We start from the raw sequence: 11922 nt of genomic DNA, 5'->3' as shown, positions 1-11922 counted from the left end.
TGCCGGCTGGGCTTAAACCACGACAGGTTCATTTACCTTCACCCCAATGAAATCTCCATCCTTCAGGTGGTAAGGTGCTGCCTGTAAACTCTCCCGCTTTTTCTTCTTTTTCCTCTTTGAGATTTGCTGTGTCTGAAGAAAAATCAAAGCAGAAGATTCCTACGTCAGAAATCTGCTTTAACACGTTAGCTCAAGAACTGCAGCACAAGCCAACACATTCTTCTCCCACCCATGCCACTGTTGGATTCTGTCATTCCAGGTCTTACCCAGCTGGATATTGGCAGCCACTCAAATCTTTCAGGGAAGTATTTGGCTATTTCAATTTTCTCTACAGGGAGACAATAGTGAGCAGCCACTCTCTGCCTCAGTGCCCAGGCTGTGCATTCCTTGGAGATATCCCACACCAAATCCGTGGAGTCATAGTAGTCCCTCTCTCCTGGTATTCCCATCTGGACTCGAAGCAGCAGCTCATGTGGGCTGTCATCAGAAAGGAGAAACAGACCATTCCAGCAAGTCATGCCTTCAGAATCCACAACTCCCAGTTTTCACTCCCTTCTGCCCTCCCTTAGTTTTGGTTACGGGAAGCAGAAAACAAGCTCTAAAGTCTTATCTCAGCCTGAGGCAGCGTTTAAGAGCAAAGCTGCTCAGTTAAGTCTCACCTCAAATGTGTTGCTGTAAGAAAGAAGTATCTGAAGATCTTACCCCAAATTCTCTTCTTTTTGCAAAGGTTCTATGCAGATTTCCACTCTGGCACCCAGCCTATAGTCACTGAAAGCAAAACAAAGATGATATAAAGCGGGGGTTGGAACTGGATGTTCTTAAGGTTCTTCCTCACCCAAACCAGCCTGGGATTCTATGATCTCATGCTCACACCATCTCCTTCCACAGCTCTTGAGTTAAATAGTGTGCTCAGTGCAAAATAGAAGTAACTAGCGAACTCATTTCTGGTTCTGTTTGACTGAGCCCATTTCTTTCTCCACCAATCCATCCCTCCCCAACCCAGCCAACAGTCAGCTTGTCCTACTGCTGCTTGTGCCTTCAGCAAGAAACCTACTTCAGTTGCTGCTTGTTGCTTCGTAAAAGCTTGCCTGGGCGCTTGCTGTCCACTGTCCATGCTCTGAGGAACGAGGGCAGGGGGACAACCTGCTCCTGGCAGCATGGTAAGGTCAGAGCCTGGAAAAGAAACACTTCCATAGTTTCAGGAGCCAGTCTCCATGGAAAAGAACAGAACCCCCCTGATGAATTCTCAATGCAAGACTGAAGCTATCAGGATCAGCGCAAAGTATTTAGTTATTCCACACCAGCTATTGCTTGTGACTTGCAGATAGTGGCTATGATTGACATAGTGACTTTTCAACCTCCAAGCAAGTTGGACTTCACTCCCTCCCAACACTTCCCACTTGAACTTACACTTCTAAAATGGATCACATTTCTCTTTGGAACCCAAATTTGCACAAGTGTGAGGGAATGAGACTGACAGAATCACTGCCCCAATCTCCAGCCTAGCACTGAGCAAGCTCCTCCAAGACCTTACCAAGGACACAATACTCTTTTCATGCCAAGACAATTCTCCTTGTTCACAGGATGTAAGTAAATGGTCAAGTTTTTCACAGCAGTAGTTTGGCAGAGACTGAAACCCAAGCTGAGTGAGTGTTGCTATGGACAAGAATCAGGTGAGAGATCCTTCCCCATGTAACTTAACTAGAACCACTAACTTGCTACACAATAAAAAGCTTTATGATAGGATTGGTTTGCATCTTTGGTGGGTTTGGGACTGGGTTTTTCGGTTGAGGTTTTGGGGGGTTTTGCAATGTATTAAAATTACACTTTTATGGTTAAAAAAGGCATAAAAAGGCACCTCAGTTTCTGGCCTTCCTGAAAGACAAACACAACCTTTTGTGCATCAAAAGCAATTCTTTCTCCATTAGATCCAACATACAAACCACAAAAATAAAAAAAAAGGTGGAACAAACTACTAACAGGAACAACGTGGAATGAAAAGTGGCTTTTTAGGATGTGCTTGTATGTGTGTGCTTCTCCTGGAGGAATTTTACACTGTGAAATAAAGGTAGGGCTCAAGCCAAGTTCCAGACGAAGTGCAACAAGGCTTCTGAGGTCAGGACACATGAGAGGTAGAATGGCAGCTGCAGGGGATGCACTAAGGAAGTATCTGAGCTACATGCTCCAATTGCCTCTTGGTACTTACCACTGAACATGGCATATAAGCAAATGCCATATCAGAACATACTGGAGACAAAGGAAAAGGAAATAGAAATAGGTATTAATAGAGCTCAATTAATCCCAGTGTTGCTGGAAGTTTCCAAGACAGGAGAACATCTAACCTGCATCTTCAGATCTTCCAAAGAAGCTTCTCCTGTTATTTCTATACTGCCAGCATAGCAAAGATCCATGTCTGTGTGGATGTGTTCTGGTGAATCTTTAGATGGGAAGGAGAGGAAGAAACAAACAGAAGACTTTGTTTAGCATCCTATGACGTAACTACCTTCAAAATGAGATTTCACTTACAGAAGGGAAATGACCTCATTTGTTTTTGGAGATCAGTTAGAAATACCTAATACACAGTTGATAAATACATGCTTTTTAGTTGCCAGACAGGAAGAGTTCCAACTGATCCTATAGGGCAAATCTGAAATCCAGAGCCAATTCCATTTCTAAATGGCATCAATTCATTGGTTATGACTCTGAAATGTAGAGCATGGTGCAAGGAAAGTTCCAGCTGCTCTTACCTGTGCTACTGAAATCATTAGGGGTAAAGTCAAACTGAGAAAGTCAGACAGAAAAGGATACAAATGCAAAGAGACCTTCCCAAAGAAGCAGGGTCCTGCTCTGCAGAACAACTCACCAGCACAGGAAGAATATTACCTTTCCTGTAGAAAATTGGGTTGTTTCCTATTTTCCACTGTTGTCCCCAATTAATTTTCCTCTTCTTTCTCAACCCTCCCTCAGTATTCCTGCCTTAGCTGCTTTTTGGGTTGGATTTCAAAAGAAGGGGAGATGTACATTAGACATTAGGCAGAAGCTGTTCCCTGTGAGGGTGCTGAGGCGCTGGCACAGGGTGCCCAGAGAAGCTGTGGCTGCCCCATCCCTGGCAGTGTTCAAGGCCAGGTTGGACACAGGGGCTTGGAGCAACCTGCTCTAGTGGAAGGTGTCCCTGGCCGTGGCAGGGGTTGGGGCTGGAGGAGCTTTAAGCTCCCTTCCAACACAAATCAGGCTGGGATTCCATGAAAAGCAGGTTCAAATACTCTATGTAAGATCTTTTATGCTGTGTAACATTTACTTTCACAGCTTCTCAAAAAGCAACACAGCCTGAAATGAATCAAATATGATACCAGGAGTCTGGCACTTAAAGCCAATCACCTCTGTACTCATGGAGTAGATACTTTACCGTACTGCCACTGCCTTCAGGTATGGAGAAGCCCTTTTACTTACAATAAGAGAAGATCCCCTGCTTCAAAATTACCCTTGCCTCAATGTAGCTAAGGAACATCAGAACCATCAGAACCCCAGCATCCAGCACTGGAGGTCTTGTGAAAACTGCAGCTGCCTCCGAGGTGGCTCCTCTCACCATAAACTTGCTGGAACTTGTGCAGACACTGCTACATTCAGAAGGATTTGAGGGCTCTGGATTAAAATGCTGGGTTTGACCCAGGTCAATCACAGTCGGGCCATACACTTGCTTTCCAACAGTGACGAAGCTCACCTCCTGCAGGAGACACCTGCAAAGCATCCATCTGGCAAGTCAGCCCATTCACTTGGTCTTGTGCAGGCTCGCCGTGCTTCTTAGGACTTGAGGACTTCCACCAGATGGGTATCTTCAGGAAGCCCTGAAAAGTGACCAGAAAGTACCAGGGAGCTCATGTGCAGACAAGGAAAAGTTTCACCTTCATCTCAGGAAGGAGGAGAAGACTTGTTCACATCTGAGCTGTTGTAACCAACTCTCACTTCCTCCTTGCAGGAGGACAAGAGTGCAAACACTCCATCCTCCTGCAGCCCCACAACGCCATCGTGGCTCTGCTGTCACATTACAGATCCAACTGAGTGACACTGTTGTCTGGAGCTCTGGACACAGATATGACCTTGCCAGAGGAAGCTGGATTCATCTAAGCCCTCTTTTGGGGTGGAGAAACATGAGATGGCTCCAGGAACTACACACAAAAAGGAGGAGGTTATCAGATGGGAGACAGCATTGATTGAGTGGCTTATGGTATGGAGCCCATAGAGATGGATACAGCCAATGACCAAGAAGAATCCATGACAGTGGATCCACCCAAACACTGAGAAGAGCCCATGCAGATGGACACCAGTGGTCATGTGGCTGATAGTCAGGAGCCCATGGAGGTGGACATCACTGCCCATGTGGCTGATAGTGGGGAGCCCATGGATGTGGATCCACCTAAAGACCAAGAAGAGCCCGTGGAGGTGGATCCACCTCCAGCATGGCTGCCCTGGAACACCTACACCATGCCAGGGCTCCCCTGCTAGCTCAACTAGCCCAACCTGGTCTTGAACACTTCCAGCAATGGGGAATCCATGACTTCTCTGGGCAGCCTGTTCCTGTGCCTCACCACCCTCACAGCACTATGTGCCACTCAGCAACTACATCTGGATTCTTCTGTCCCCTTCTGGTCTCTTAAGAACCAGGAAAGATACTGATGTGTGCGGTATGAGCCCAGCCCGGACCCTTGGAGATGGTGAGGGACTGGGACATGTGGCACATAAGAGCAGGCTGAAGGAACATAAGAGTGGAGCAGGCTGCCCAGAAAAAACTGTGGATGCCTTATCCCTACAACAGCTCGAGGTGAGGTGTAATGGGACACTGAGCCACCTCACCTATGAAAGGTCAGAACTAGGTGATCTTTAAAGATCCCTTCCCCAGCAACCCGTCCTATGATACCGCTTTAAGTTTCTTAGCAAAGAATCCTTCCACTTGTGTAATCATCACTGACATGAGTGTCCCAGCAGGGCCCTGTGGTATCAAACAACTTCCTCAGGCTAAATCTGAAGGCAAACACTTAATGTTTGTCATTCTGGGAGGAGGCAGCAGTCTAAGAGTTGTGTCTTCACAAGAACTGGGCGTGCCAGAAATCACAGAACCAACTGGGCTCAAAAAGACCTTTAAGATCATCAAATCCAACCATTACTCCAGGACTGCCAAGACCACCACTAACCCATGGCACTAAGGGCCAGGTCTGTTAACAGATCCTCCAGGCAAAGCTCCTGCGATGGGCAAGGCTTTTACTACAGCAATTGAATAAATAGAGACTCAGAATCTTGTAGAAGTTGATTTTAAACAACAGAGATGCAAAACTACAACAATTCTTCATTATAGCCAACCAGAATTCCTCAACTGGTGTTTTAAAAACATGCAAGAAGACAAAAGAGAACTGTCATATTCCAGTCTCCAACCACTGCCAAGAGACTAAAGAACACAATCTCTCTGGTTTTACCTTTGGTTGCAGCTTTCCTTCAGTTATAACCAAAGTATCTCCTCTGCAAACATTAAGTTCCTTCAGAGTGGCATTCTGTAGGAAGAGAAAGCACAACAGAGTTGTAAGTCTCCATGTTCATGGGCTTTGCTTCTTAAAGCAGATGTTGGGGGGGTTTTAAGCCATGCACGCCAAAGGTCCCCCAAAGAGCACAAAGATTGATTTAACATCCATCACTCAGAGGCAGCTTTGCAGCAGCAGAGAATGTTGCCCCTACAAGAGTCTGCTCTGCAGGAGCCCTTCCAAAGCAACCGAGTTGTGCATTTCCTTTGCACCTCCACATCTCACCAACTGACACCTCATGCTTCTCAGGAGACATCCCTTTAATGCATAGTAAGCCTTTAGAAAAAGCTCTCTGCATATGGCTTAACCATAAGGGGTGAACATTTCCACGTGCGCCACAGGTATGCCAACAGTGTCTTCACAAGGGCTGTGAGAACACAACAGTGTCTGTGCTGCTGTAGCACACAAAGAGCCACCAAGGGTTTGTGGCGCTGCAGCTCTCTCCAGGGAAAGTCTCTAATGAAAAGTGGGAGTAAACCAACCATGGCATGATTCAAGTCAAAAAGAGGATCCTCTTACTTCCTGACTCAATGCTTCCCCTGCTTCGTAGCACCAGTCAATCCTTCTCAAGTGCCAGTTGTCACCTACCAAAAACATACAGATGGGAAATGCATTAGCCTAGAATGGGGGTTCCAAATAAACCATTACAGACCTCTCCATCACTGGTAAGGGGTTCTCTTGCTTCTTTGTATTTGAACCACAACTCTGAATGAAGTACCACCTTCATGTCCTTCCCCAGGCCCTAGCAACGCTTTGCTCTTTGGAAATGGCCTTCTCTTACTTGCAGAAATGTCTCTTCCTCACCTACCCAACAGTTTCCCTGTTTGAAGAGGGAAGTGAAGGAATTCTCGTGCCAATTCATCATTTAAATCAATGACAGACTTGCTAAAATGAAAACTACACAGTAAGGAAAATCCAACTCCCCCTCTCCAACTGCCTACCAGGAGACATAAAGGGATGGTGTAGTCCAGAAACTACAATACTTTACATTTAGCACCTATACGTAAAGTGCACCAGAGACAGGAAGAACAAATAAACTGTTCAAAACTGCTCACAGAAAATGCAGCACTAAACCCAGAAGCACCATTTCTTGGCAGGAACCCTCCACTGCAGGGAAATGAAAAAGGTGAAGTTTATTTCAAGGCAGCTTGAAGTTTTTCAGCTCATACATACATGTACACAAGAGCACAATGTTTCATTTTCAGTTGGGCTGCCCAATGTGTATTCTCATTGTAATGTCTTTCAGGTGAACTCTGATGGATTTTGGAGCCACTGTAACACACACTCAGTATTCAACGAGCATTCAGAATGGAAGCTGGAATGCAATGCCATTCTGAGTCTCCTCTCTCCTTCCCCCCTCTCAGCATCAATGGAAAGAGATGATCAGCCAGGAAATTCACGTGTCATGCTTGTGCTCTCTCTGTCTCCTCCATAATCGTCATGTAAAAGCTTAGTAACAATCCCAGCCTGGTTTGTGTTGAAGGGACCTTAAAGCTCATTCAGTTCCAACCCCTGCCCCGGGCAGGGACACCTTCCACTAGAGCAGGTTGCTCCAAGCCCCTGTGTCCAACCTGGCCTTGAACACTGCCAGGGATGGGGCAGCCACAGCTTCTCTGGGCACCCTGTGCCAGCGCCTCAGCACCCTCACAGGGAAGAGCCTCAGAGCTCATCTCAATCTTCCCACAAGTAACTGCCACTAAACCAAGTAACTGCCACCACTCAGATTCCTAAATAATGGCCCAACTGATCTCATGTGGAATAACTTGGGTTTGCAAAGCAACCAAACGTTGCTTTTTTACAGTTAATTTCGTGCAGTGGCTCCCACTAGAGCAGAAAATCTTGTCAGAACAGCCAAACGCCTCCACCTGCTCCCAAGCCAATAGTCTTGGAACTGTGGATTTTGCCACATTTGGATTAAATAGAGAGCTTGGAACTGCTTTTCAAGAGCAATTGCACAGCTTTTATCAGAGCAAGACTGAGAGTGATAATTCTCTCCCCTCCTCACATTACAATGACACATCCAAGTTGTAAGTTTGTTTGATCCAAGTTTCACGGTAGCAAAAGCTGTCTTAGAAATCTGGGAATTCCTTTTAAAAAGTCATTAAACAAGAATACAACTGACCTGATAATCCAGATTTTTCCAGCATTAAATTTAGACACTGAAATAAAAGAAACATACGGTGAGATTTGTCTTAATTCATAGGTTGGGAAATCAAGTTCTCAGCAAATCTACACAGGAATGCTCTAAAAGAGACTAAGCAACTGATTCCTGGTCAAGTCCTAAAAACTATACAATTACACCTGCTTTACTTGAGCTATGTATGAAACCCTGCAAGTATTGGTTCCAGGCAAGAAATTACTATCACAGAATCCCAGCCTGGTTTGGGTTGAAGGGACCTTAAAGCCATTCCCCTTGTGCTGTCAGTTTGTTGCTTTACTTGAACATATTCAGCCCCTGAGTTGGAAGATGCACCTTTTCAAAAGCAAGCGTGCAAACTCAGCACCTCCCAGTCACTACTCATCGACATTAGCTCTCTGTGCCAGAACTCTGCACTGGTAGTACTGAGAACTGCTTCCTTCCCTCTTTGCTCAGCTCCTCCCGACTCCCTTCACTCCAGTTGTGTGCACTCAGAGTTTGATAAGCTACAGAACTGTGGCAGGCTGTGCCACGTGTGTGTTATCATTCTGAGGACTGCTGTGTAGAGAAGGAGTGGGTGCCATGCACGGAGCAGCTGGGGAAAAAACAAAGAGGTCTCTTTACTACTTAGTGAAAGATCACGGCCTTTTGGCGTTGAAACACTTCCTTTGCCTCAGTGTCTCTTGATAACCTGACGTGATGCAGAGGATAAGGCAAAGTTCTCCAGGAGAAGCAGACCTGGGCCAGGTATGAGAAAAGCTTTTCAAAGCAGTGAGATTTACCTCTTTGACAGAGGTGGTCTCTTCCACAACTATCTCCATCTCAGGGCTTGCAGTTTGGTCGCTCCCAACAATGAAGTACAAAAAGAGCTGAAAATACAAGTACAAGCTATCAGAACACATACTGAAGTATGGAATACTGTGAAGTAACACTCCCTACTGCACACATACAGCAGCTACTGCACTCCTGCCATCACTCAAACAGCACTGAAACTCCTTGGGGCTAAAGCAAACAATGTAAGCAGTACAGAGAAGCACATGCAATTGAGTTATGGCCATCAGGAGATCTTCCTTAACCATCTGCACATCTGCTGAAAATGTACTCTGATCTTTAGAAATACACATCTACTTTTTCTCCTGCATATTTACAAGCTGTAGATATCAAGAGCAATATCCTCCTTTTCCTTTATGCTCTTTATATGCACAGCAGAGCACGAGATGGACAAGCACAAAGAGATGAATGATAAAGTGATTTACCATTACCCACATGAGCTATATTAACTGGTCACATACATGCCTTCTGCAGCTAAGTGGTGAGAGCCTTCACGTTGAAATGTCTAATTCTTAGTGCCACTGAGCATGTTTCTATGCCATTTTCAACCATGAGGAGAGTGAAAAGAGGAGTATATGAAACATTGGGAACTCTAAACAAAGCAGAGAAGCAGCACAAGACTCTTTTCAGTCACACCACTACTATACCTGAGTGGAAGTTGGAGCTTTCCCATGACACAGCCCAAGCAAGCTTCCCATCTTCAGTTCTGCTTCCTTGACAGTATAATCCTCAGGCACTTCAGGAAGGACAAAACCACAGAGAACACCATCAGCATCTGCTGCTTCCTGAAAACACCCATTCTGTTATGCTGCTCTTTAGAGCGAGATAAAAATGCTCAGTGTCATTTAGAGAGCTTCACTTCCACAGTGTTGACATCACATCTGTAAGCCTCCAATGATGAGATCAAAGCAACATCTGTGTAAAGGTTTCTCCCCACCACTCCTTGTATATGGGCTGACAGAATCATTTCTGTTGGAATGGATCTTTACAGGTTGTGTGGTCCAAACCCCTGCTCTGCAGTCAGGTCAGTTGACGCTGGGCTCTTCCCAGCCAAACTGAACAGCTCCAGGGATGGGTATATACCAGCCTCTCAGGACTTCCTGTCTATTGTTTGATGCCTCCCAGTAAATTCCCTTCTCTCCTCTCCATACCAGCTGGAATTTCCCTCACTGAAACTTGTGTCTGCTGCCTCTGATCCTTTTCATGTGCTCCTCTGAGAAGAATATGGCTCTGCCTTCCCTATATGTCCATATTAAGGAGTTAAAGCCAACAATTACATGTTATTAAGCGTGTTCCAGACTCCACAGCAATAAACTGCCTTCTCATAGTAAAGAGAAACCTAAAAGTGCTCCCTCCATCACCACAGGACTCAAGTTTGCTGCTCAAGCTGTTCTGAAACCCCAGCCTTGTGCATTAATACTCTTGACAGATACACTTATAGTCCATTTTGTTTCGGGAGATGTAAGTTAGGAAGATGGGGAACAATGACTGCTTCCTGGAACATCTAGGAAGTTGCTCTGTAAATGTATTAAATATGATCCAAAACAGATCACTTAGAGACTCCAGTTTAAGTACTGAGCACAGGAAAGGACAAAGGGAAGCTTCAAGTTTCCCAATTGAACTTTTTACAGAACAATGATTAAATTTACCTGGAGACAGAAGTTTCCCGTTTCCACTGACAGGTCGCAGACAGCTGGCATTTGCTGGACCAAAAAGGGCAGGAAAGAGAGAGATATAATAAGTAATTCAATAAGGAGGAAATATGGCTTAGAACTTTCGACAGATAACATATTAGGATTAACAGGGTTATCTTTGAGGCCTCCCACTGGAGGGATGACATCAAAAGTCCTACTGGAGAGAGATTCCTAAATACAGCTTGAACAGTCTTAGTCGTGATGCTTTCAGGGAAGGTTTCTTTCTCTCTGAAGCTGCTGTCAGCCACAAGCTGTTCAATACAAACTGACCCAGTGCTCCCAAAGGTAAAGGCATCAAAAACAACTTTCAAGAAAGAAAAGTAGATTGTCTTAAAGAAAGGAATAAGGTTACAAAAGGGAGTAGTCAATATTCAGTGTAATACTGTGGTAAGATACACAATTATTCCTATTAAAAGAGCTTCTGAAAAATAAGAGCTTCATAAAACATATTTAATCAAGCCTTGCACCCATTGATATTTTCGAAGCTAAGAAAAATAACAATTGGATTCAGAATCAGATGAATTAAGACCTTTACACACTTTTTTTTCCCCAAAAATAAACCCAAAACCTCTTCACCACAATGAATTTTCTAACATCATCAGATGTAAAAGCACTTACCCAGCTCCTCCTCGAGCTGAAGCTCCTGTATAGCTTTCATTTTTATATCTGCCATCACCTAAAAGAAAGCAGTATTAACACCTCTAATGCACAGTGCCAGTAACACGCCTGCTGTTCACATGCCAGCCCACAAAATGCAGCCTTCAACTGAAATTAGTCCTGGATATATTCTTATTCCTAACACTATACACACTCTCTCCAGCTTAAAGCCATTCCCCTTGCCCAGTCCCTAGATCCCTTGTCCAAAGCCCCTCTCCAGGTTTCCTGGAGCCCCTTTAGGCCCTGGAGCTGCTCTAAGGTGTCCCCTTCAGGAGCCTTCTCTTCTCCAGCTGCCCCAGCCCAGCTCTCTCAGCCTGGCTCCAGAGCAGAGCTGCTCCAGCCCTCGCGGCAGCTCCGAGGCCTCCGCTGGCCTCGCTCCAGCAGCTCCACGTCCTTCTTGTGCTGTTCCCCAGAGCTGGATCAGGGCTGCAGGGGGGGTCTCCCCAGAGCACAGCAGAGGGGCAGGATCCCCTCCCTGACCTGCTGCTCATGCTCTGGGGGTGCAGCCCAGCACATGGGGGGTTCTGGGCTCAAGCACACACTGAAGCTGGGTCCTGGGGAGCTTCTCCTCACCCAACACCCCCAAGTTCTTCTCATCAGGGCTGCTCTCAGTCTGTATCTTCCTCCTCTATTATCTTCTTTTGCTTTACTGACATAGCCTCGCCAAACATACACTTATGGGACAGTCTAAAAAGAATGTTGTTTCTCACTAAAACCCAGTTATGAAGCTGCACTGGTTTAAGTTACCTGCATTACAGTCCCATTACACAGCATGTGAGGTATCCCACTAACTGTAACTCCAAGCTGCACAGTATTGCACCTCAAATCCTGTGTCAGTTCTGGGCCCCTCACTACAAGAGAGACATTGAGGTGCTGGAGCGGGGCCAGAGAAGGGCACCGGAGCTGGTGCAGGGCCTGGAGCACAAGTGTGATGGGGAAGGGCTGAGGGACCTGGGGGGTTTAGTGTGGAGAAGAGAAGGCTCAGGGGGGAACTTATCACTCTCTCCAACTGCCTGCCAGGAGGATGCACCCA

General features: G+C 45.7%; 1 protein-coding gene across 1 annotated transcript in view; it reads right to left on the bottom strand.

The window, feature by feature from the left end:
* Positions 1 to 36: 36 nt before the first annotated feature.
* USP40 (ubiquitin specific peptidase 40) overlaps positions 37 to 11922 on the bottom strand; it is a gene marked incomplete at its 3' end in the record, with an annotated part of 29036 nt that continues 17150 nt past the window's right edge. The window contains exons 17-29 of the mRNA XM_010013622.1: positions 10851 to 10908; positions 10188 to 10241; positions 9186 to 9274; positions 8490 to 8576; positions 7693 to 7729; positions 6090 to 6154; positions 5469 to 5543; positions 3722 to 3845; positions 2343 to 2437; positions 1055 to 1173; positions 703 to 768; positions 267 to 477; positions 37 to 132 (exon numbers count right to left, since the gene is read on the bottom strand). Coding sequence (XP_010011924.1) covers positions 37 to 132; positions 267 to 477; positions 703 to 768; positions 1055 to 1173; positions 2343 to 2437; positions 3722 to 3845; positions 5469 to 5543; positions 6090 to 6154; positions 7693 to 7729; positions 8490 to 8576; positions 9186 to 9274; positions 10188 to 10241; positions 10851 to 10908 — 1176 coding nt within the window. The remainder of the gene's footprint in view (positions 133 to 266; positions 478 to 702; positions 769 to 1054; positions 1174 to 2342; positions 2438 to 3721; positions 3846 to 5468; positions 5544 to 6089; positions 6155 to 7692; positions 7730 to 8489; positions 8577 to 9185; positions 9275 to 10187; positions 10242 to 10850; positions 10909 to 11922) is intronic.

The sequence above is a fragment of the Nestor notabilis genome, unplaced genomic scaffold, assembly GCF_000696875.1.
Source record: "Nestor notabilis isolate BGI_N333 unplaced genomic scaffold, ASM69687v1 scaffold31374, whole genome shotgun sequence".
Lineage (NCBI taxonomy): Eukaryota > Metazoa > Chordata > Aves > Psittaciformes > Psittacidae > Nestor > Nestor notabilis.
This window is presented reverse-complemented; position numbering and strand designations above follow the sequence as displayed.